General features: G+C 36.4%; 1 protein-coding gene across 50 annotated transcripts in view; it reads left to right on the forward strand.

The window, feature by feature from the left end:
- Positions 1 to 26235, forward strand: part of NCOA1 (nuclear receptor coactivator 1) — a 220887-nt gene that overhangs the window by 105522 nt on the left and 89130 nt on the right. For 46 of the 50 annotated variants that reach the window (XM_081592675.1, XM_081592695.1, XM_081592710.1 and 43 more), the window contains 3 exons: positions 4037 to 4198; positions 14254 to 14359; positions 24618 to 24784. In XM_081592675.1, coding sequence (XP_081448801.1) covers positions 14271 to 14359; positions 24618 to 24784 — 256 coding nt within the window. In that variant the 5' untranslated portion in view covers positions 4037 to 4198; positions 14254 to 14270. Of the gene's footprint in view, positions 1 to 609; positions 753 to 1643; positions 1779 to 4036; positions 4199 to 14253; positions 14360 to 24617; positions 24785 to 26235 lie in introns of all 50 variants that reach the window. The other 4 variants (XM_081592672.1, XM_081592717.1, XM_081592715.1 and 1 more) reach the window with 3 other exon arrangements.

A 26235-nucleotide genomic window follows, 5' to 3' on the forward strand; every position in this document is an offset into this window, starting at 1 on the left:
TAGCTAAAGTAAGCTATTGATCCCAGCACGCTGGGAGTTTGGGCTGACATTATCCCTTTCTCTCATCATCAAAAAGTGTATCATAAAGAAGAAAAGTTAAAGTAACTTTATGATAAAGACAACCTTCAATCTGCACTAATTTTATTAAAGTACCTTATAAACATTGTAATTTTAATATATATAGTATAAAATTTAAGCATGTATATTTTAAAGCATAAAGCATCAGTGCATATTGTTTATTGATGGATAGAAAAAATTTGACCAGAAGATATATATTAAATTTATGCCAGTTGTTATCTCTATCAAAAGGAAGGGGAGTAGGCTTTGTATGAGTGTGGGGACTTCTGATTTATTGATAATACTTCATTTTTTAAAAAAGAAAAATTCATCAAAAATGTTTACTGTTGTTACTTCTGGGTGGTAGATCCATAGATAGTCCTTTGTTCTGTTTCTCTCTATATTTAAAAATTCTGGCCCTGTACCTCTGCCTGACTCCAAAGTAACAAAGGAGGAGTGTTTTATAGATTTCCTTTTTTACTCTTTCTATATATTAAGTGCATTATAGGTACTTTTCTATCACCTTGTTTCCTCATGTGATTCTTAAAACAGATTGAATTTAACAGATTAAACTGAATAATTTATTAAACGAAATTAAAGGAATTGAGGTGCTGCACTAGCTAGCACTTGTGGCAGAATTGGAAGCAGATAATGAAGGCAGAAAGGCCTTACCCGTAAGGAGAGAATTGGAACAAGTAAGTAATGGGAAGCCTCCAGGCATGAGGGTCTATAAGGAGTTTGTACCATCCATATCAGATCGCCTGCTTTGGACTCCTGGGGGTGAGATAAGACTTAAAATACTGAGCTCTGAATAGCACAGATAATACATAATAAATACTAGAGATACATTTTAAGAACAATAAGCTTACTAATTTCATAATAACAAACATCAGATCATCAGCACTACTCTTTTTCTCCTTATTCATTCATATTCCTCCTGTCTTTTTTAGTTCTCAGTGTATTAACTATCTCTTGGTTTTCATATTTTTTACTTCTCATTGTCTACATATCTTTTTGGAATATGGATTTATCTTGTGCTTTTCTGTCTTCATGCAGTCGCTGAGTGAGTATGCTCAGCATTGTTTCTGTATTCCCTCACATGTTTGGTCATGAGTCATCAGGACCCTCAGTCATCAGCAGGATCCATCTGGCTTCAGTTACTGCCTGGTTTTAAAAAAGTACCTGTAAAAACTCGCAGGTTTTATGGAAGACAGTAGCATTATTTCACAAAGATTTTATCTGCAGTGTTAACTACACAAATGATTTTTGAGGAATGCTCTTCCTTGAAAGGCAGAAAATGACAGAACCTGGGTTTGTGGTTGACTAGATGAAAAAATGCCGTTTTTGCTATATTCGATTACTACTTTCCAATTCTTACGCAGATTTATCTAGGGAAATTCAAAGATACATTGCTTCAAAGATGAAAGAACACAAAGTAGTAATCATGAGGAATCTTATCATCCAAGAAATATTTTATAGCACTGTTGATTACAAATACAAATAAGCTAGATATATACAGTGAGAAAAACCAAACTAAGTATAATGTAAATTGGACTAACCTAACTATAAATTCCTTTCTTTAATAGTTTAAACTATATCAATGTGAAGAGCCAGTCCAAGTTTCTTTGCATTTTCAAATTGTGCGTTTAAATCAAGGAAAGAAGGAAAAAAATCTTGAAAATATGAAAAGCACTTAGTTTAATTTAGAGGGACTATAAGAGGTAAGCACTTTTGGATCCAGTCATAGAATCATCCAGTTTTCTAACATTAGATAGACATTCCACTTTAATCTGGAATTCATCATTGGGGGAAGTCATGATTAAGAGAAAATGTAGTCTTTATTTAAAGAGCAAAAGCCTCAATCATTTAAAACCCCCATTATAAATATATAATAAAACAAAAATAGATTTATATTCTCTGATCATAAAATGCACTAGATATGCAAAAAGTAAACAACTAATTTTATTTTTGAGTATATGAATTAATTTGGAGGAGAATTTACATCTTAATGCTAGTGAGTCTTAGTGAACCCCTGAAAAATAAACTCCTGAAAAAGGTACTCAGTCTTAACTCAAGTATTAATAATTTTTTTTTATCTTTTCAAAACGTCAGCTTTTGGTTTTAAATTTTTTTCAGTTGTCCAGTCTTCATATTTGGTGTTGTTTTGACTTCAAGTTCACCAGCTTATTTTTGTGCCATCACAAATCTACTGTTAAGCTTGTCCAGTGAATTGAAAGATTTCAACGTTGAACTAGTTCTTCAATTTCCATTTACTTCTGTTTTATAGTTTCCATTTGCTCCCAGTATTTCCCATCTGTTAACTTATTATAACATCTTGAACATACTCATAATAACTGCTTTAACATCCTTATCAGCTGATTTCAACTGATTATCTTATGATAGATTTCTATTGACCCCCCCCTTTTGTTACCCTGATCTTGAATTGCAATTTCTAGCTTCTTTGCATGTTTAGTAACTTTTTTATTCTATATTGGATGTTTTGGATACTATTGTGGATTGTTATTTTTTTCTGAAGAATATTGATTTTTGTTCTAGTAGACAACTAAATTACTGGCTAGTAAATACACACTTACTGAACAATCCAGTTGCAATTCTGGATGTTTATCCTAGAAGAATGAAAACCTATATTCACACAGAAACCTGTACACAAATATTTATAGCAGCTTTATTCATAATAGCCCCAAATGGAAAACAACCTAAATGTACCTCAACAGTGAATGGTGAAAAAGAAACTGTGGTACTTTGAAACCATGAAGCAATAAAAAGCAACAAACAATTTTTATATGCAACAGATTGGATGGATCTCAAGGGCATTAGACTGAGTGAAAAAGGCATTAACAAAATATTTCCATACTTGATTCAAGTATGGAATTGATTCAATTTTTGTACTATTCTCAAAGTGACAAAATTATAGAAATGGGGGCAGATAAGTGGTTACTAAGGAGTTAAGAAAAAGTGAGTAAGGAGTGTGTGATTATAAACAGCAAAGGGGAATCTCAGTTGTGGTATGGTTATATGGAGCTACTTGGAGTCTCCCTGTACATGAGCAGTTCAGAGGATCAACCAAGGATTTGAGGAACATTTGTATACAGATTTAAGGTATCCCACCCCCTTGCTCTGCTGCCCTTCTTACCATGATTTTCTCCTCTTGTTATCTAGCATGCTGTCAGCTCTGAACTACATTCTCCAATGCTTCAAGCCAACAAGACAGTGGTTTTCTCTCTTAGGCCTAGCCTCCCTGTAGTACTTAGGGGTATACTGGGAAGAGTTCTCTATGAGTATAGATCTGATTCAGTACGATACCTTTCTTTCAGTGATCAAATTTCCCACATTTCTGCCTGCTTTTGGTCACTTTTCCATGTCTTTGAGTAAATTTTATTTTGTCCAGAGTTTTTTGTCCATTGCTATCTGTGGGCAAGTTAGTGCAATACAAGATCATTCATCCTTACTGGAAACAGAAGTGAATGAAATTTATTTTTACGTATTATGAACATAAAAAGTTTGTACACTTTTTCAATAAAAGATTTGAAAATAAAATACCATAGTAACTTTAATATATAATGGGAAGTGTTACAGAAATGAAAGAATTAAATACAAACTGAAAACATTAAAAATCAGAATTTATAGGTAGAAAGAAAGATAAATATACAAATACAGCCAGAAAATTTTTTTAAAAAGACATATAAATGGACCTCTCAGAACATTAAGGGCAGAATGCAATTATGTATTACTTAAGCAGCAGTCTTAAATAGGAATATATATTTACTTACCAGAAGCACCTCAGTTGTGAAATCAGATCTTCATCCATTGTCTTTTGGAAGTATTTTTCCATTTGGCCTGAAAAGTTGTGTCTTTTTTTTTTTAACTTAGCATTTCTGACCTTTATTATTTCTTAGAAAATAAAATAACCATCTAACCTCCCTTCTGCTTTTATTTTTTTGCTTCTCCTTTGTTTTAGTTGTTTGCGTAACTGGCCTTAAATGAAGTAAGAGTGAAGAGACTTAACTAGAGCCATCTCTGGAAAAGAGTATTCCCCCATTCCACTGGAAACTACCCTACGGAGCACCAGATTTGACCATATCTGTTTTGAGGACTCATTATGAACAAAGAAGTCTCCCAGGTAGGAACTGTAACTCTGTTTTTAAAGAACTTTGTTTCGTGGAAAGAGACAGACATTGCCATTTTTGTCACTTAATTTTTGTCTATATGACCGTAACTTAATTTTTTAAAAGGTGTTGCCTTTTTGCTAGTTTACTATAAACTGTTCTACTGTGCACATGCAAGTAAATGTCAAATACTTACTTTGTTGTTTATAGTTAAAGATAGCTGTAGTCAGGAAGACTGATTTTAATCTTTATTTTTTTTAAATGCCAATGTATTTTTCACAAGTTAGAACAATGTGAAACTGATTTTTGGAAGACATGTACAGTCTATCTACAGTTACCGCATGTCCTTTTAAGATAACTGGAATCATCTAGTTTGACAGATCTACAAGGAAATGTTGAGGGTATTTGAGGGTATTTTTGCCAAATTGTTTTAATAAGATAGCTACTATAAACGTGTTTCATGTGCTAACTATTTTTCCTAAATAGAGTATTTTCACAAGGCAAATGCATTTGAATTTATGTTAAAAAATTAAATTTTAAATAAAGTAAGTGTGAGGAATTTAAAATATTGGGTTTAAAACTTATTTTGTTTTCTTCTTCTTATCTATTTGCTAATAGAAAACAAAAAAATACTTTTTTACCCTTTCCCCAAACTTATTCTTTTCCATCTAGGAAAAAAATGCAAAGGTTGGAAACATTGTTTATCGATCTATAGAATAAACTTTTAGTGGTAAACATAAATTTGTTAAATACATTGTTTCAAACATTATATACTTTTAGAAGTTAGTTAGTTAGAAGTTAAATACATTATATACTTTTAGAAGTTGCCAAGTCCTTGATAATGTCTTTATTATTAGTGTAATAAATTTAAAAGAATGTGTACAGAATTTTCTTTTATAAAAAGCAATTTAAGAAGTCTTATAGTTTATAGAATAAATGAAACAAGATAAAATGAGTCTGATTCAAAGACTCTGTTTCTTTGAATCTGTTTCTTTGCCTTTGCTGTTTATTCCTGGCCATAAAGATTAAGATATGGGCACGTTGTTTATGGCAGAGGCTTAAGAAGCCAGGACTCTTTTCTGGGCCAGGGATAACCATCTGAGTTTTGGTTCCTGCTTTGTGGGTTCAGAGAGAATATTTGTTTCCAGATGTTTAAAGACATCCCTGTTTAGTCATTAGCTTTAAAATATCTGTTTTTTTTTTAACAAAAAATTAGACATACAAGGAAATAAAAATGTATGACCCATACACAGGAGAAATAGCCATTAGTAGAGGAAGCCCAGACACTGTATTTATTAAACAAAGAAGTAAAAGTAGATAAGTCAGAATTCATCAAAACTGAAAACTTTAGGTCATCAAAAGTTACCATAGTTTGGTAGAAACCAATGCAATATTGTAAAGCAGTTATCCTTCAATTAAAAATAAATTTAATTTTTTAAAAAGTGACTGTAAAGAAAGTGAAAAGATCATTCACAGAATGGAAGAAAATGTTTGCAAATCATAGATTAGGATCTAGACATGAATATAAAGAACTCTTATGACTTAAAAAAACACAATAAAAACACAACCAAATTTAAAAATAGGCAAAGGACTTGAATAAAAATTTCTCCAAAGATATGCTGATGGCCAATAAGCACATGAGAAGATGGTTAATCATTAATAGTTGTTGTCATTTAGTTGCTAGGTCATGTCTGACTCTTTTCAACCCCGTGGACTGTAGCCCACCAGGCTTCTCTATCAGTGGAATTTTCCAGGCAAGAATATTGGAGTGGGTTGCCATTTCCTTCTCCAGGGGATCTTTCTGACCCAGGGATCGAACCCGTGTCTCTTGAATTGGCAGGTAGATCTTTACCACTTAGCCACCAGGGAAGCCCCCACTAGTAATTAGGGAAATGTAAAACAAAACTATATTGAAATACCATTTCACACACACTAGGGTGGCTATAATTAAAATAAAATAAAAAAAACAGAAAATAACAATTTTTGGTGAGGATGTGGAAAAATTGGACACTTGGGCATTGCTGGTGAGAATTTAATGTGGTACAGCCACTGTGGAAGACAGTTTGACAGTTCCTCAAAAAGTTAGAGAGTTATCAATAAAATATGCCTAGTAGTTTCATATCCGAGAGAATTGAAACCATGTTCACACAAAAATTTACACATAAATGTTCATAGTAGCATTGTTGTTGAATAACCCCAAGAATGGAAAACCTAAGTGGCCATCATTTGATGAGTAGCTACACAAAATGTGCTATATCCCAACATGTGAAATTACTCAGCCATAAAAAGGGCAATAGAAATCCTGAAGTCCCCATCCGTTTTTTATCACATAAGAAAGAATTCAATTGTCATTGAAATGAAAAGACAAAAGTGAAAAGTTTTTTAAAGAGAATCTTAGGTATTTGAGGACTCCAGTTTGAGAAACATTCCTTATGGCAATTACCCAATGCAGGAACTCTCTATTTATCATGATTTTTCCTGTGTGATATTATCAGCTGAAGGAAAGGGAAAGCGTTAGTTGCTCAGTCATGTCTGACTCTTTTCGACCCCATGAACTGTAGCCCACCAGGCTCCTCTGTCCATGGAATTCTCCAGGCAAGAATACTGGAGGGGGCAGCCATTCCTTTCTCCACAGGGGATCTTCCCAACCCCAAAATCGAACCCTGCATTGAAGGTCTCCTGCATTGCAGGCAGATTCTTTACCATCTGGATGAGGTTTAACTCAGTGTTCCTTCATGTCTGTGCTCTGTGCCAATTGCTTGCTAGCATTTTAAAGTACATTGTTAGTGTTGTTTATTAATTAGTTGTTATTTTTCAGATTATGTGATCCTCAGCTTCATCTGGGAGATGAGTGACAAATTTCATATGTAGAAATCTATAATTCAACTGAAATATAAAGCACTGACCTATTTCTTCAGCCTCACCTATTTGGTTTAGTCTGGTCCGTTTGAACAGAGGTAGATGTGGTTTCTGGTTTCTAAAACTGCTCTCTAGAGAGTGCATGAGATTGTGTATAACTTAGCAACTCTTCTTAAATCCACAGGGTACTTTTAGTTAGAAACTGTACCTCTTTTTTTTAAAAGGTGATATGTAAATTGGCTTCCTGAAACCAGCATTTCTTTTCTTAATGAACCTTAAGTTCCCTACTGCCAGATATAAAGCCATTCCACAAATAGAACAGCTATAAAAGTTTTCACTCATCAGAGGTTTTGCATTCCACTATCTGTTTATTGTGTTTTGTAAATAGAAAGTAGTTAATTCCAGAATCATATCATCAGCAAATTGTTGGTGACTTTCTCATAGCTTCTTACTGTTGGCTCTTATTTTGGTAGGCCAGATATTGAATTGCTGTTGAATTGTTGTCTGATGTTTCCTCAGCCCCAGAATTTCAGATAAATTTAGCAGATGTCAGTCTCCAGCCAGTTGTAGCATGGTATGGGGAATCTGTTTTAAATCTAGATTTATTTGTTGCTCAAAATTATCCAAACTATGAGATTGTACTGCTTATGTTTACAGTTGTGTAAATACAACATGTCTTTGTGTCTCTATTGTACTGTGAAATATTGTAGAAGGTTTCTTCAAAATAGATCTTGTTAACCTTTTCAGAATTAGAAAAGATGTCCTCAGATTTCTAGACGAAAAGATAGTTTCTTTTTTTTCCCCACTGAAAACAGGGGAAAGAGGATTTCAAGAAAGCTCAATTTCTCAATTATAGAAAAGAATTCCAAAGCATTAGGAAAGATTTCAGAAAATATTAATTGTAAAAAATCTTAAACATTCTTTACAAAATTTAAATGTCATATTAGTAAAATAACTCACTTTTAATTTATCACCGGTTTTGGCTTCTGTAACTTTTAGACATTATGTTATATATTGGATATACAATAAAAAGATCTAGTAATTTTTTTTGAGTTCACAATCTAGAAGAGGAGACAAACAAGAGAATTATAATTTTACAGCATATAAGCATAAGAAATATATGCCCAGGAGTATTTTGAGAGACAGTAGAAATCAGATAGGTAGATTCTTAGATAGGTAGAACCTAATGTCTTAAGTAACAGAGAAGATGAGCAGCTAAATAAAACTGAGCTTTAAGTAAGAGTTAGTAAACTCTTGGATTTTAGCAGACTCTAAATTCTTTCATTTTTCTTTCTTGTCCATCATTGTCTTCTCTCTTGTGTTTCTACTTTTGTTGAAAAGTTTAGAGTTGATAATTTTTCATTATTATTAATTTATCACATGATTTCTTTTTTGTTTTAATTTTGAAATATATTTTATTTCTATGTAAAAATAAAATTCAATGACTTCTTTGTTTCTGTGATATCTGGTTAACCTCATTTATGTTTCTGTGACATTTCACAGGAAAAGATGTTAGCCATCTTATTCATTATAATAATATATCACTTAACTGATTATTCTTGTTTTGTGTTTGAGAATGGATGCTAACAAAACCATTGTCAGGTCTTTCAACATCCTTTTTTGTTTTCAAGTCTGGTGTATTTATCTTTGCATTGACGTTGTTTACCTTCAATTATGATTATTTTCCTTGTCCTATAGATCCTTCCTCTCCCCCACCACAGGAGGTTTAATAAATGTTTTCCTCTGATGACATTAACCCATAATGCAGCTCATCTCATTTATTTATCGTTAATAGAAACCCGGAACTTAAAAGTCCATTATGTTTATACATGTTGGATTTGAGGTGACCGTGGAATATCCAAATGGAAATGTCCATTTAGCAGCTAGAAACTTATTTAGATAGTAGATCCCTGAGATCAGGAAGATTATGCTTGCCCTTCGTGTAGGAAGTCTTAGAATGAAAATCAGACCTTGTTACTCTTCTATTCTTAACCCTCCAATGATTGGCTAACTCACTCAGAGTAAAGCTAAAGTCTTTAAAATGGTTTCAGCCAAGACCTTACATGATGCACCCTTGTCTCCTGCTCCTCACTCCCTAGTTTTACCCACACTGATCTCTTTCATATTTTTCAAAAGTATAGTTATGTTCCACCCTTCAGGCTGTACAGCCCTTCCCCTGCCAGGAGCTCTCTTCCTCCAGATGTCATTCTCTCTTCCCCACCTCCTTGAAGTCTTTGCTCACATCTCACCTTCTTAGGGCTTCCCTGGTGGCTCAGAAAGTAAAAAATCTGCAGTGCAGGAGACCCAGGTTTCATCCCTGGTTTGGGAAGATCCTCTGGAAGAGGAAATGGAAACTCACTCCAGTATTCTTGCCTGGAGAATTCCAGGGACAAAGGAGCCTGGTGGACTACAGTCCATGGGGTTGCAGAGTTGGACACGACTGAGCACACACACTTCAATATGTGCTCAGTAAGGCGCTTCCAAACTGCTGTACTTTAAATTGCTGCCCTTCTCCTTCCACAAACCTAAGCCTCTATTTTTACCTTATTTTCCTCCATTTTACCACCTTTTCATATACTCTGTAATTAACTTTTTAACTTTCTCTCTCTCCTTCACAGTAGAATGAAACTTTATGTAGACAGTGAATTTTTATAAGTTTCATGCACAATTGTATTCCCACTACCTAGAACAGAAGCTGGCAAACAGTAGGAGCTCAGTGGGTCTTCCCAGGTCGCACTAATGTTAAAGAACCCTCCTGCCAATGCAGGAGACACAGGTTCAATCCCTGGGTCAGGAAGATCCCCTGGAGGAGGGCATGGCAACCCACTCCAGTACTCTTGCCTGGAGAATCCCATGGACAGAGGAGCCTGGCAGGCTAAAGTCTATAGGGTCACAAAGAGTCAGACATGACTGAAGCAACTTACTACACAGCATAGGAGCTCAATAAATACTTGTTGCTGGGTTAAGTTAGGCTATCCACACTGACATCAGTGTAAAGTTTCTGACAATGTTTACCTTTGCAGGGAGGATGGGATATTACCAAGGATTTTAAAGTCTTTCCTTAGTATTGAAACTAAAATTAGCATATATAATCTATATGTGTCTATAGGGACTCTATGTAGTATATTTTATATATATATGTAAAATCTGTTTATACATAGATTATAATGGTTGGGCTAATGTTGATTGGACAAACGTTTAATCATTCATTCACCAAATTCTGTAATGAACACAAAATAGATGGGAGCTGGTGCAATCTTTGTGTATTATGTTGGGGGCTTTAGAGTTATCCTGTGGACAGTGAAGATTAAGGGAAGAGGTTGTTTTTGTTTTTTTTTTTAAGTTCCAATAAAACTTTATTTATGGACAATGAAATTCAAATTTCATATAATTTTCATGTCACAAATTTTTTTTTTTCCCCAATCATTTAGAAGTGTAAAAACCATTCTCAGCTTACTTGCCATACAACAGGTGGTGGACCAGATTTGGCCTGCTGGACATAGTTTGCCTGTCTCTGATCTAAATAATCTCATTTGTTATTATTAATACTTCTATATTAATAGTAATAGTATAGTAGTACTTACATAGAACTTACCTACACTCTTCAACTAAGGATAACTGTAAAATGATTAGTGCTTTCCTAGTTAGCATGCAATTATCATATTTTCAAAAACTGTTTTCCTAAGACAATATTTAAACATTTATCTAACAAAAGATTAGATATATATGATGATAAAATTATAAAACAAAATATATTTAGTAGGCTTTTTTAAATTTTAATTTGATAATTCCCAATTTATAGGACTGTATTAGTTTCTCAGTCATGTCTGACTCTTTGTGACCCCATGGACTATAGCCCGCCAGGCACCTCTGCCCATGGGATTCTCCAGGCAAGAATACTGGAGTGGGTTGCCATTCCCTTCTCCATAAGGGAAGAGTTTTAAGCAAGAGATTGACCTGATCAGACTTATATTTTTATAGCCTACTTTGGTGGGTCAGGAAGACCACCTGGGAAACTATTTTGATAGTTCCACAAGAGGTGAGAGGAGACTGTAAGTATAGGGTGGAAATAAAAATTGACACATCTTAATGTTTGATTGCATGTGGGGTGTGAGAGAAGAGGCTGGAATGACTCCAGTGTACCAACTGTGAGAAAAAGAAATACATGAGGAGGAGATGTTAAGTTCATTTTGGAAAGTTGAGTGTGAAGTGTCTGTGTGACATCTGGATAGAGTTATCCAGCAAGGAGTATGTTGTGAGTCTGAGACTCAGGAGATAGAGATTTGGGAGTAATTTGTTTAGAAATGTTTTTTGAAACCATTATTCAGTGAGTGATATCCCCCCAAAATAATGTATAGTATGAGGGGGAAAGAGGACTAGGACATTAGACCCTCGAGGAAATCTAACACAGTCTAATCCAATTGGGCAAAAAGCACTGAGAATACGGTAAGTAGAAAACCACACTACTTCTGCTGATCTCTCAGGTCATGGCTTAAACATAAGTTTGTCAGAGAAGCCTCAGTTGATCACCCAGTTAAAAATAGGTCTCCTCTATTGTTTTTCTCTATGAACCCTGCTCTTTTTCTTTATGACTTTTATCACTGTAGAAAATTACATATTATTTTGTATTTTCCTTGTTTGTGTTTCCCACTTCATGAGGGCAGAAACCTTTATTTTCCTATCCACAGTTTACTCAACTCCTAGCACAGTGCCTGAGATATGATGGATGCTTAATTTATTTATTAAGTAAGTGATGAAAGTGTGGGATCACAGAAGTCAGTGGGTGACAATGTTTCCAGAAGGAAACAGTTTCAGATGCTGCTCTGAGCAGCCCAGTAAAGTAATAGTAATAATAGTTAGTGTCAGTAAATGAAGAAATGAAAAGTGTCCATTGTATTTTTCAATGAGAAAGTATGGAATGAGTTATCCACTAATGAACACTACCCCTCATGGAGCTCTTGGTCTAAAGGGGAGATAATTACAATAACCAACAGTTACTTAGTGCACTCTTTCCATGCACTTTTCATTCAGTCCTCACTACAGATCTAAAGACACTTGTTCCTTGGAAGAAAAGCTATGACAAATCTAGACAGCATATCAAAAAGCAGAGATATTACTTTGCAGACAAAAGTCTGTATAGTCCAAGCTATGGTTTTTCCCGTAGTCATGTATGGATGGGAGAGTTGGACCATAAAGAAGGCTGAATGCTGATGCTTTTGAGCTGTGGAGAAGACTCTTGAGAGTCCCTTGGACTGCAAGGAGATCAAACCAGTCAATCCTAAAGTAAATCAACTCTGAATATTCATTAGAAGGTCTGATGCTGAAGCTGAAGCTTCAGTACTTTGGCCACCTGATAGGAAGAGCCAACTCTTAATGCTGGGAAAGATTGAAGGCAGGAGGAGAAGGGAATGATAGAGGACAAGATGGTTGGATGGCATCACTGACTCAATGGACATGAGCTTGAGCAAGCTCCGGGAGATGGTAAAGGACAGGGAATCCTGGTGTGCCGCAGTCCATGGGGTCTCAAAGAATCTAACACGACTGAGCAACTGAACAACAGCAACGAAGTATAGTTATTATTCTTAAGTTACCGATGAGGAAATAGGTTTAAGGAGATTAAACGTTTTGCTCAAGAATAGGCAGGTAGTGATTAAACAGGGCCTTTCTGACCCTAATGCCCATGCTTTACCATGCTCCAGTAGGAGAATCAGGCTGATTCTTCATCACGGAAGTGATACCTTGAAAGTGCCATTTGAGTAGGAATGGTTTTGCTGCTGTTTATAGGACACATTAGAAGTGAGAGTAACTGGAAATGAGAAATAAGATAGAAGGATCTTGCATGAATCTAGAATGAGGTATTAGCTTCCAAGCAAGAATCAAAACTATTTGAGAATGAAGAAACAGAGGACGTTGTAGGATCTTTGTTAATAAAGACTTGACAGGACATTGATACTGATACAAAATGAGGAGTTAAAAAGAAAAGTAAGGAATACTACAAGATTGCAGTCCTAGAAGCTGGAGATTTTCATGATCTTTACATCTAATATGGAGAAATTAAAAATGTGCCTCTTTGGTTACATGGAATAATAAATTCATGATTAGAATTCTAGGTATTTTTATACTGAAAAGGGGATATGAAAATCTTTGGTGTTGAGAAAGAGCTAGAGACAAAGTAAGTTTTAGGACTAGAGAGAGAAAAAGGATTTACTCAGACATTAATTAAAGCCATGTGAGAAATTCTTAGGGCTCTCAACTTTATAAGCATGACTGCTAACATGCAGCACTGTAGCTATTTAATAATTTTAGAATTTAAGGAAAAGTTAAAGGTTTTTCCCATTTAACAAGAGTTTCCTCTCCTTTCTCAAGGGTAGATGGAGTGGAAGAGAATGAGTAGTGTATTGTTTGGCACTAATAAAGTCTAAGGGCAGTGATGAGCATAAGGCCAGAGGCAGGAATCCGAGTTTCATTAAAGATTCTATGGAGAATAGTGTTGATAGGGGCAGATCAGAAAGGATTTTTAAGTGCAGTCACTAGCCGGCATGTGACTGGCATAGCATGTAAGAGAGAGACCTGGCTGGCATGCTAGGGGAAATGACTCTGTGTTCTCTGGCATCTATACCAAGATCCTAACATAGACTAAACACTTGATCTTTGTCGCCTGACTACATAAACACAAGGTTAGAAGTATAGAATTCAAAGTTGGTAAGTACAATTCAAAATCCAAATCTAGTTCATCGCTTTAACTTTTAGTTATATATGTATTATTTCTTTTTCTCTCAATATAAAACCTCAAACCTTACGAGTAAAAAGTTGCTTTAAGTCCTTTTCAAAATAGTCTAAAATAAATAAATAAATAATTTCTGATTCTCATAGAGTCATTTTTTTGCATTTACATATGAAGTGATTTTTCTCTTAAAAAATCTCATTGGCTATTTAATTATTCTAGCAATATGTTCATCCTAATTGATCTCTATGGTCTTATAAAGGGTGACTAATTTTATTTAACAGGTATGGAGAAGAAAGTGTAGAAACACTAATAGCTGATGGCTCCTGTGTGTTTGAATAAATGTGGATGCTTTTATGATGGCTGTAATTATCCACTGAGAAACTGCAGTGTTTAGATATATTCTGACATAAAGGGAGCTTTCTCTCCCCTTATAGTTGGAAAGTTCATTAGGGTAGATTTCTTATCATTTTCCTTCCTTTTTAGGTGTGAAGTTTTTCAACATGAGTGGCCTTGGGGACAGTTCATCTGATCCTGCTAACCCAGACTCACATAAGAGAAAAGGATCGCCATGTGACACACTGGCATCAAGGTAGGAACACTCTTTTTCTTAGTCTTATTTCTGGCAGAGCTGCTTTACCATTTTCATTGTCACTTTAGAGCTTGCTTCATCTGTAAGTTTACTGGCCTTCTCTGAGTCCCTCATACTCACTGTGTTCTCTTCCTTCCCCAGGGCTGGTTTGCTCCCTCTAGATTTGCTGTATTCAGCACTTGTGCATTCTCCAAATATCAGTCTAGTCATTATTTTTTAAAAGGGAGCCTTCTCTTCCTTCCATAACTACCAGGTCAAACCTCCCCTATTCATGTATGTATTTCACATGTATTTTTAGAGCTATGATCCATAATTTCAGGGTTTTACTAGCTTGTGTACTTATTTAATGAGTTCCATGGCTTCTCTGCTGCATGCTATGCTGCTCTAAGAACTTTGTCCTTGCTCACCATTTTATCCCTAGTTCCCAGCACAGTGTGTAGCTTATATATAGTAAGGCCACATAAAGTATTTAGCAAAGGAATAAATAAATCCATTGTACATCTTTTAACTGCCATCTCAGTGCATTATGGTATTAGTGGAACAAAGAAATAAATTGTTAATATCAGGATTTTTAAGAATGAGTATTTGTGGAATTAAATATCTCTATTTTAACAGAACGTGGTCATCTGAAATAGGCAAAAGAGAGTTATTGCTAAGGAGGCTCTGATAAATGCCAGATAGAGATGGAACTTCAGTCAGATCAAAATAGCAGCTTCCTACCTGAGAGAAGAGTGGGTATTTTATTCCACTCATCTCTGAGGATCTGGAGCAAAGTCTCTCAACCTCCACACTGTTGACATTGTGGACAATATAATTCTTTTTTGTGGGAAGCTATCCTATATGTTGTAGGATGTTTAACAGTATCCCTGGCTTCTACACAGTTAGATGCCAATAGAATTTGCATATCAGTTATGATACCAAAATGTCCTTCCAGTTACGATAACCAAAAAATGATAATCCAAACATTTGCAAATACCCCTGGGGACAGAGAAAGCAATATGGCCCCCAGTTGATAATCATTGATCAGAGTATAAAACAGCAGAAGACTCTTCTCTCATTGGATTACATGTGTTTTTCTCATGGAGCAACCAAGAAAGAATTTTTACAGGAGAGTGCCAGGGTTTCAGGCTGGGGAAAGAAAAGGGACTACTTCTGTTAATGAATTCAGAGAACTGTTGTAGAGCAATGATAACCTAAGTAGTCATAATCATACGTAAGTGTGCGGCTAGGAGGAATGCTGAGATCAAGATACAATTCAGCCTGTGTTGTCAGAGTTAATGTTCCTGTTTATTTCTTACATGTCAGTCCTTCTTAATTTAAGAATAAATAAATAAAACTACTGTGCTTTGGGACTTCTCTAGTAGCTCAGCTGGTAAAGAATCAGCCTGCAATGCAGGAGACCCCGGTTTGATTCCTGGGTCGGGAACATCCCCTGGAGAAAGGATATGCTACCCATTCCAGTATTTGGGGGCTTCCCTGGTGGCTTAGCTGGTAAAGAATCTGCCTGAAATGTGGGAGACCTGGGTTCATTCCCTGGGTTGGGAAGATTCCCCTGGAGAAGGCAACAGCTACCCACTCCAGTATTCTAGCCTGGAGAATTCCATGGACTGTATATTCCATGGGGTCGCAAAGAGTCGGACATGACTGAGCAACTTCCACTATTGTGTTTTACTTGAAATTTTTATTTGGGGGAAAATTTTTAATCTATAAAAAAATTAGAGACTAGGAAACTACCCACCACGTGTAATTGATAATATTTTGTCATATTCTTAGTATTTTGTTAATATATTATTGTATTTGCAGTTTTAAGTAAAAGTAGTAAAAAGGTTAATGATTAAACTGATTTGTCTCTAATTCTTTCAGTCTGTTTTTAATGATTATGTATATTTATAAGTATCCATGAACAATATAGAATATTTGTTCAATTTATATATTATATCAGTTCAGTTCAGTCGCTCAGTCGTGTCCGACTCTTTGCGACCCCATGAATTGCAGCACGCCAGGCCTCTCTGTCCATCACCAACTCCCGGAGTCTACCCAAACCCATGTCCATCGAGTCGGTGATGCCATCCAACCATCTCATCCTCTGTCGTCCCCTTCTCCTCCCGCCCCCAATCCTACCCAGCATTAGGGTGTTTTCCAATGAGTCAACCCTTCGCATGAGGTGGCCAAAGTATTGGAGTTTCAGCTTCAACATCAGACCTTCCAATGAACACCCAGGATTGATCTCTTTTAGGATGGATTGATTGGATCTCCTTGCAGTCCAAGGGACTCTCAAGAGTCTTCTCCAACACCACAGTTCAAAACCATCAATTCTTCGGCGCTCAGCTTTCTTCACCATCCAACTCTCACATCCATACATGACCACTGGAAAAACCATAGCCTTGACTAGACGGACTTTTGTTGGCAAAGTAATGTCTCTGCTTTTAAATATGCTATCTAGGTTGGCCATAACCTTCCTTCCAAGGAGTAAGCGTCTTTTAAATTCATGGCTGCAATCACCATCAGCAGTGATTTTGGAGCCCAAAAAAATCAAGTCTGACACTCTTTCCACTGTTTATCCATCTATTTCCCATGAAGTGATGGGACCAGATGCCATGATCTTAGTTTTCTGAATGTTGAGCTTTAAGCCAACTTTTTCACTCTCCTCTTTCACCTTCATCAAGAGGCTCTTTAGTTCTTCTTCACTTTCTGCCATAAGGGTGGTGTCATCCACATATCTGAGGTTATTGATATTTCTCCCGGCAATCTTGATTCCAGCTTGTGTTTCTTCCAGCCCAGCGTTTCTCATGATGTACTCTGCATATAAGTTAAATAAGCAGGGTGACAATATACAGCCTTGACATACTCCTTTTCCTATTTGGAACCAGTCTGTTGTTCCATGTCCAGTTCTAACTGTTGCTTCCTGACCTGCATACAGGTTTCTCAAGAGACAGGTCAGATGGTCTGGTATTCCCATCTCTTTCAGAATTTTCCACAGTTTATTGTGATCCACACAGTCAAAGGCTTTGGCATAGTCAATAAAGCAGAAATAGATGTTTTTCTGGAACTCTCTTGCTTTTTTGATGATCCAGCAGATATTGGCAATTTGATCTCTGGTTCCTCTGCCTTTTCTAAAACCAGCTTGAACATCTGGAAGTTCACAGTTCACGTATTGCTGAAGCCTGGCTTGGAGAATTTTGAGCATTACTTTACTAGCATGTGAGATGAGTGCAATTGTGTGGTAGTTTGAGCATTCTTCGGCATTGCCTTTCTTTGGGATTGAAACGAAGACTGACCTCTTCCAGTCCTGTGGCCACTGCTGAGTTTTCCAGATTTGCTGGCATATCGAGTGCAGCACTTTCACAGCATCACCTTTGAAGATTTGAAATAGCTCAACTGGAATTCCATCACCTCCACTAGCTTTGTTCGTAGTGATGCTTTCTAAGGCCCACTTGACTTCACATTCCAGGATGTCTGGCTCTAGGTGAGTGATCACACCATCGTGATTATCTGGGTCGTGAAGATCTTTTTCGTACACTTCTTCTGTGTATTCTTGCCACCTCTTCTTAATATCTTCTGCTTCTGTTAGGTCCATACCATTTCTGTCCTTTATCGAGCCCATCTTTGCATGAAATGTTCCTTTGGTATCTCTAATTTTCTTGAAGAGATCTCTAGTCTTTCCCAATCTGTTGTTTTCCTCTATTTGTTTGCACTGATCGCTGAGGAAGGCTTTCTTATCTCTCCTTGCTATTCTTTGGAACTCTGCATTCAGATGGGAATATCTTTCCTTTTCTCCTTTGCTTTTCGCTTCTCTTCTCTTCCAAGCTATCTGTAAGGCCTCCTCAGACAGCCATTTTGCTTTTTTGCATTTGTTTTCCATGGGGATTTTCTTGATCCCTGTCTCCTGTACATTGTCACGAACCTCTGTCCATAGTTCATCAGGCATTCTGTCTATCAGGTCTAGACCCTTAAATCTATTTGTCACTTCCATGGTATACTCATAAGGGATTTGATCTAGGTCATACCTGAATGGTCTAGTGGTTTTCCCTACTTTCTTCAATTTAAGTCTGAATTTGGCAATAAGCAGTTCATGATCCTAGCCACAGTTTGCTCCCGGTCTTGTTTTTGTTGACTGTATAGAGCTTCTCCATCTTTGGCTGCAAAGAATATAATCAATCTGATTTCGGTGTTGACCACCTGGTGATGTCCACGTGTAGAGTCTTCTCTTGTGTTGTTGGAATAGGGTGTTTGCTATTACCAGTGCGTTCTCGTGGCAAAACTCTATTAGCCTTTGCCCTGCTTCGTTCTGTACTCCAAGGCCAAACTTGCCTGTTACGCCAGGTGTTTCTTGACTTCCTACTTTTGCATTCCAGTCCCTATAATGAAAAGGACATCTTTTTTGGGTGTTAGTTCTAAAAGGTCTTGTAGGTCTTCATAGAATCGTTCAACTTCAGCTTCTTCTGCATTACTGGTTGGGGCATAGACTTGGATTACTGTGATATTGAATGGTTTGCCTTGGAAACGAACGGAGATCATTCTATCATTTTTGAGATTGCATCCAAGTACTGCATTTTGGACTCTTTTGTTGACCATGATGGCTACTCCATTTCTTCTAAGGGATTCTTGTCCACAGTAGTAGATATAATGGTCATCTGAGTTAAGTTCACCCATTCCAGTCCATCTTAGTTCGCTGATTCCTAGAATGTCGACGTTCACTCTTGTCATCTCCTGTTTGACCACTTCCAATTTGCCTTGATTCATGGACCTAACATTCCAGGTTCCTATGCAATATTGCTCTTTACAGCATCGGACTTTGCGTCTGTCACCAGTCACATCCACAGTTGGGTATCGTTTTTGCTTTGGCTCCATCCCATCATTTTTTCTGGAGTTATTTCTCCACTGATCTCCATTAGTATATTGGGCACCTACTGACCTGGGGAGTTCATCTTTCAGTGTCCTATCTTTTTGCCTTTTCATACTGTTCATGGGGTTCGCAAGGCAAGAATACTGAAGTGGTTTGCTATGCCCTTCTCCAGTGGACCACAATCTGTCAGACCTCTCCACCATGACCCATCCGTCTTGGGTGGCCCCACACGGCATGGCATAGTTTCATTGAGATAGACAAGGCTGTGGTCCGTGTGATCAGATTAGCTAGTTTTCCCTGTCGGCTGCCACCCCTGGCCCCCGGGCCCCGGCCCGGCCCGGGGCCCAGACTCTGTAGGCCGCTGCTCCCAGCCCCCGGCCCCCGGCCCGGCCTAGCCCCTGTCGGCCGCCGCCCCCGGCCCCCGTCCCAGCCTAGCCCCTGTCGGCCGCCACCCCCAGCTCCCTGCCCGCCGGGATATAATATATATATATATATATATATATTATATAATACTGTATATATTTTTCTTTAGACATAAAGATATGTAGATTTATTCAGTTCTGCTAACTTTTGATAAATATTGCATTACACGAAATACCATAGTTGAAGAATCTGTTTCCCAATAGCCAGACATTCCTTATGGGTAAAGAGCCTTTTCGTTACAAATTTTCATTCTTACAGCCAGCACTACAGCAAACATGAACATCCTTGTACATACCTACTATTTTATACTTAAAACTTTCATTAGAATCTGTGTACATTTTTATGTTAACTGTGTACTTACCAGATTATTCTTCAAATGACAGTCAATGAGAGTGCCTTTTTTTCTTGTAACTTTATCTCACTACTTTTTCCTCACTTTAAGTTTTTGCCATCCTGATGGGTGTGGGGTTATAATTTTAAGTACATTTCCCTGATAAGTAGATAAGTTGATCATGATTTTTGTTTTTATTGCTCTTTATATTTTCCCCTTCTGTGAATTTCCTGGTTGTATCTCTTGCCCATATTTCTTCTGGGTAGTTTGTGCTTTCCTTTTTTATTTGTAAGAGTTATTTTTAATTTTCTCGTTAAATTTCTACTCTTTTTTGCTTACATTTGATGCAAATATCTTCTCCCAATCTGTTGACATCCCTTAGAACCTAGGATTTTCATATGTCAAGCTTTTTAGGGTCTTGTCCAGAATTTTTCCCTCTATTTCAAGGCCTTAAATGTTTTTTTATACATTTACTTCTAATATGCATTTAGAATTTTAAATAAACAAGCATTTTACTTTTGTGGGATAAAAATGTAACAGCGTAAATTTTTTTTCCTATACGGAATGTCAGTGGCTATAACCATATCCATTCCCTGCTTTTGTGCTCTTACCTTCATCAGAAACCAAGTTCCTGCATAGATAGGGATCTGACCTGAGCCTTCATATGATAGTTGCCATGCTCTCTGATGGGGCAAGTCACTCTTCCTTGTTATTTTCCAAAATTGTTGTTCCTGTTCTTGGTCCTTTACTCTCCCATACAGATTTTAGAGTCAGTTTTTTGTTTCCCTTGATTTTTTTTCCTTGCTGGGATTTGAATTAGAATTCCATTTGCTTTTATAAATTAAGTTGGAGAGAACTGACAGCTTTATTTTGTAGATTCTAGAGTGTTGTTATTTATGAATATAAAGGCTTCTCCTTTATTCAGTTCTTCATTGTTCTTAAATAATAGTGTATAATTTTCCCCTTTGAATGTCTAGCCCATCTTTAGTTAGATATATTCCAGGGTACCATAGGATTTTTATTGCTTTTAAGAATATCATTTTGTCTATTGCATTTTATAATTGGCAGTTATTCATGTATAGGAATGCTAATGATTTGGGAGTTTTGATCTCATATCCGTCCATTGTTCTAAGCTTTCTTATTTGTTTTAATGTCTTTTATCTGCAGATCGTCTTTGATTTGTGTGTGTGTGTCTATAATCACATCACGATGAATATCAAGATTTTTATTTATATATATGCATATATTTCTCTTCTTAATTGTCTTAAAAATTATTATCCTTGCACATTTGCTTTAAAAATATTTGAAAACATAGTCTTTGTCAGGTTTATAAGTATGGGCTTCAATTTTAATTAAGTGATTTTTTTTTTATTTAGTTAACTAAAATTTTGTGACTTTGAAGTTGATGAATTTGTACATGATTACCACCTTATAATGTTTCTTTTGATTTTGTTATTGTATACTGTCACTCCAAACAGATTGAGAACTAATTGATCATAAAGAGCATATGTTAGACCTCAGGGTATTGCCAGCCCTGTGTACAGGAGTTCTAGCTAGGGTAGTTTCTCAGTAGCTGTTTGGTGGGGTGAGACATCTCAAATATCCTTCCTGTTACCTCTCCATTTCTTAACTCTTCTAGGAGAAATGAGGATTAAAATGCCAGTCTTTAAATGGTGGGTAGCTGTGGGCAGTGCTTATTTAACATTAACAATTCAACAAGTGCTTTATTAAATACCTATTTAATAGGTATTTAATTCAGCCAGCACCATGTGCTTGATGTTTGAAGGATTTAAGTGTGAAATATGTTTCCTGTCTTCAAGGAGCTTCAAATCTAGTCATGCCACTCATTCTCTTTCTTAAACCCTTCTGGGCTCTCCTTTGCCCTGAAAATAAATAATCATAATCAAAGGGATAATAATAAATAACATTTGTTGAGCTAATGGTATGTGGCAGGAACTCTGCAAAACATTTCTATGTATAATATCATCATTTTTAATCCTCACAAATCCCTAGGAGGTAATTAATGTCATTATCCCTATTTTATAGATGAAGAAATGGAAGCTTAGAGAAGTTAAATTGCTGTTAAGTAACTTATCCAGGGTTACTTAGCTAGTAAATGACAGAGGAAGTTTGAACTTGTGTCTGTAAGCAATCTCCTGTGCTCTTTATTATGGTGTATACAAGAGCCCTGGTGATCTGACTGGACCTCATCTCTTGCCCTTTTGTTTCTAATCATCTAAGGAAGTGGCAACCCACTCCAGTATTCTTGCCTGGAGAATCCCAGGGACGGCGGAGCCTGGTGGGCTGCCGTCTATGGGGTCGCACAGAGTTGGACACGACTGAAGCGACTTAGCAGAAGCAGCAGCATATTTCAACTATCTTGAGCTACTTATTTTTGCTCTCACTTTTACCTTTGAAAAAGCTGTTTTTTCCTTTTAGGAAACTAGTCTCTCCCTGCTATTAGATTTAGACATCTCATTCTCTAGATCTAGGTGCCATCTCTTTGTGCTTCTATAGTATTGTAAATTTGTCACATAGTAGTTTCTTCGTTCTCCCACTTGTTGGAGGCTACATCTGATTTACTCCTGGGTTGTCAGGACACAGAACCTGGTTATCTGGCACATGATAAAAGTATGGGAGCATTTGTTGAAAAAGCTAATGAGGTTAAAAATATATATATACGATACTTGAGAAGTTAACTTGTAGTGGCATTAACTAGCATGTACGAAGTATCAGTGGAAGTAAAGTGGGTTAGCGAGAGGAGAAATGTAGGTGGCCCAAAGTACTGAAGATGTCTTTTCTGTTAAGGTAGAATTTCTTTTTGTCATCTCTATCATTCCTTCAGTTTTTAACTTTATTTGAAAAAAATCTGTTCTCATTTTCTCTTCTTGCTTATTATTTCATTTCATGGTGATTTTCCTAGTCTCTTTCTTAGTTCATTTTATAGACACCATACCATTTCATTACTTTTAGCTTCTTGCTTCCTTTATCACCTGTCTGTCTGATCCTCCCCAATTCTATTACTTTTATTTTTCCTTTACTCAACAGTGGTTTCCAAAACTTCAGTTTTACATAAAACTTAATGTTAAAAACAGATCTGGGAGTTCCATGAAATGAATCCAGTTTATTCCAATTGGTATTTAGACCAAGAGATTTAAGCAAGTCATACTTTAGACTGAGTCTACTAAGTAAACCTAGTGTCAATTAGTTTCTCTAAGGTAAAATCAAATGTCCTCCAAAATATTATCAGTTTACAGAGCTGGATTCTCTAAAACCCTGTGTGTGTGTGTGTTATGTTTTTCATTTTCTTCATGCCTCATTTTCAATACCTTGTTGTGAAATTTGTCAAAATATCTCACTGTACATGCTTGACTGTGAACATTGTAAGATAAAGTCTTACTGAGTAAAATGGGAATAATTCCTTAATGAAAAATTTAAAAGTTAAAGATAGAATGTGTGATTGGTATAGTTTTAAAATTTGGTTTTATTTTGGGATGTGTACCATTTTGTAGTTTTTTGTCTTATGTAGATAAACACATTTGACCTTTGTTAACTTGGTTCTTTTCAACTTAACCATGCTGTTATACAAATGCTATTGCTTTTATAGTTTTTTTTTGATTATGAAAAGTAACTGATAGTTTAATTGTTGCCAGTTAAGAATTGTTTAGCAACTGGTTTTTCCCTCTTTCACCTCTTTTTTTAATACCATTTTTATATGGAGTCAAATGATTTTGATTGATGCTTATAAAACTGAGAGCTACTTGTGAACAAATTTTCTTACTATATTAGTTTGATAATAGAAAAATTCACTTAAAGTAATGATTTATTGTCTTTGTATGTGTTAATAAAATTAAGTACCTGATGACTTGGTTAAATAAACAAGGGATAAGAATGAGAAAACAAAATGAACAATATTCACTTACTACATTTGAGTGAATGTAAAGTGCTAATTGTTTGCAATGTTATCCTTTATTCTCATTATTTTCCTTTAAGATAAATTGAGTTTGATTTTATTTACTATATCATGAGAGCTTATAAGCAGATTTTTTTTTCTATTTCTTTGCAGCAAAGCAGTATATGAGAGACACTGTTCTTTGTACCTCTGTCTCTAATTATTGATTTATTGTTCTTTTTATTTTACTTTTTGGAAGAATTTTTTTTTTTCCTTTTGATAGGGACCAAGTAATGGTCTGATTTTATAGGAATCAAGATTTCATCGGATTTCAGATTGTAATTTCTTTGAAATCTGGGTAGTCAGCCTGCTTAATTTACAACAAACTTATTTGAAAATTCAGATTTTCTATTTTTAGGGAATTATTGTTTAGAATGTCTAATAATTTCAAATGCAACTAGTATATGTACTGTCTGCTTCTTTTACTATCTAGTATTTATTGGTTATTTCAAAGATTCAGTGTATATATATCATTGAGGAATACATCTGTGATAGCAGTCATTCCCTTTATGTATTTTAGCCAGAATTGTTTTCTGCTCTTTGGTATTTTGTAGTGTTTTTCAAAACACATTTAGATTTTTTCTAAATCTGGCTTTACATTCTAGATGAAAATAGGAATCGCTGTAAATATGTAAATATCAAATACTTGATCAGAGAAGGAAATGTGGTAGAAATGTACAGTAACTGGATTTTCTTTGTGTAACAGCACTGAAAAGAGGCGCAGGGAGCAAGAAAATAAATATTTGGAAGAGCTAGCTGAGTTATTGTCTGCCAACATCAGTGACATTGACAGCTTAAGTGTAAAACCAGACAAATGCAAGATATTGAAGAAGACAGTCGATCAGATACAACTAATGAAGAGAATGGAACAAGGTAGGAAAATAAACAGAAAAACCCTCTGGCTGTGTTCTTTGTTATTAAGACATTTACAATATATGATTTTACTTTTTATTGTTAAGAAATGGAATTAATTTTGTAATTTTATTAAAGAAGCAGTTTTGGGTAGATCCAATTATTTTAAAATGTGAATCTGAGACCCTTCTTTTACCACAAAGTGGCTTGTTATCTTGAGAACTGGTTGCCTTGAAACTTTTGAAACCCGGAAGAGTCAGATACAACTTAGTCAGACTCAACAATAGCAGTCTTAACGGGATTAAGTCAGGAGATACATGTTGTGGTGTCAGACCCAAGGCTCTGCATAGCGTTGAAAGACAGCAGCTCAGAGGTAGGAGAGTCCCTCCACCTGAATTTAAGCTTATCTCTGCCTGGGCTGTGGTTGGGGGGAACAGCCTTCTCTGAGAAAGTGAAGAAGTGAAGTGAAGTTGCTCAGTCGTGTCCAACTCTTTGCAACCCCATGGACTGCAGCCTGCCAGGCTCCTCCGTCCATGGGATTTTCCAGGCAAGAACACTGGAGTGGGTTGCCATTTCCTTCTCCAGGGATCTTCCAAACCCAGGGATAGAACCTGGGTCTCCCGCACTGCAGGCAGACTCTTTACTGTCTGAGCCACCAGGGAAGCTCTGAGAAAACCCTGATTTATTTTTATGGCTCATGTTTATACTATTTGTATTTACTGGGGACCGCACACCACACAACCCCTGGGTTGCTCACCAGAAACAAAGGCAAAGCGCTTTGAAGAAACATCACCGTACCGCACCCCATCAGATTCCCAGAGGAAAAAGTGCTCCTGAGGGAGATTGTATGCTATAAACTTACATAACACAAGAAATAATCTGCAGTAAGTAAGAACACAAACAACAAACAGAAGGAATGGACCCCGAAGAACTTCATGCTAGCAGCAGCAATGTGAAAAGACTGAACAAATAGTCTGTTTTGAAATGGTTAAAGTGATAGGATTTTACGATTTTAGGAGCTGGGTAGTCTAGTGACCACTGATTCAGCAGACAAGAGACACTGGTATTTTAGGTCTTCAGAGAGGAGAGCCACCCAGAGGTTGTATGGCCCCTTCCCTGCTGGATCTGGACACCCTGACAGGCTGGCTCATCCTCTTTCAGCAGAAGATGGGAGGATTCCGAAGATGGGGAAATGGAGTAGTCCAAAGGGAAGGCCACATAGACACTGACACTGGTGTAGGTCCCCAAATGAAAAAGTCAGCTCCTTGCTTTGTCCACACCCTTCACACAGCTGCCAGTCAGGATTTTAGTACCTTACTCTTTAATATGAAAAACAATCCAGGTATTTGAGGAAAGTCTGTAATAGAAAAGGATAAATCAAGCAAACAAAAGGGAAAGAAAGGAACTCAGAGGAAGCAGAGATGATACAGGGAGCAAAAGAAAAATGTAAAGCCATCCAACAGTCTTTCACC

The sequence above is a fragment of the Giraffa tippelskirchi genome, chromosome 4 (genome assembly GCF_054371585.1).
Source record: "Giraffa tippelskirchi isolate mGirTip1 chromosome 4, T2T-mGirTip1v1.2.pri, whole genome shotgun sequence".
Classification (NCBI taxonomy): domain Eukaryota; kingdom Metazoa; phylum Chordata; class Mammalia; order Artiodactyla; family Giraffidae; genus Giraffa; species Giraffa tippelskirchi.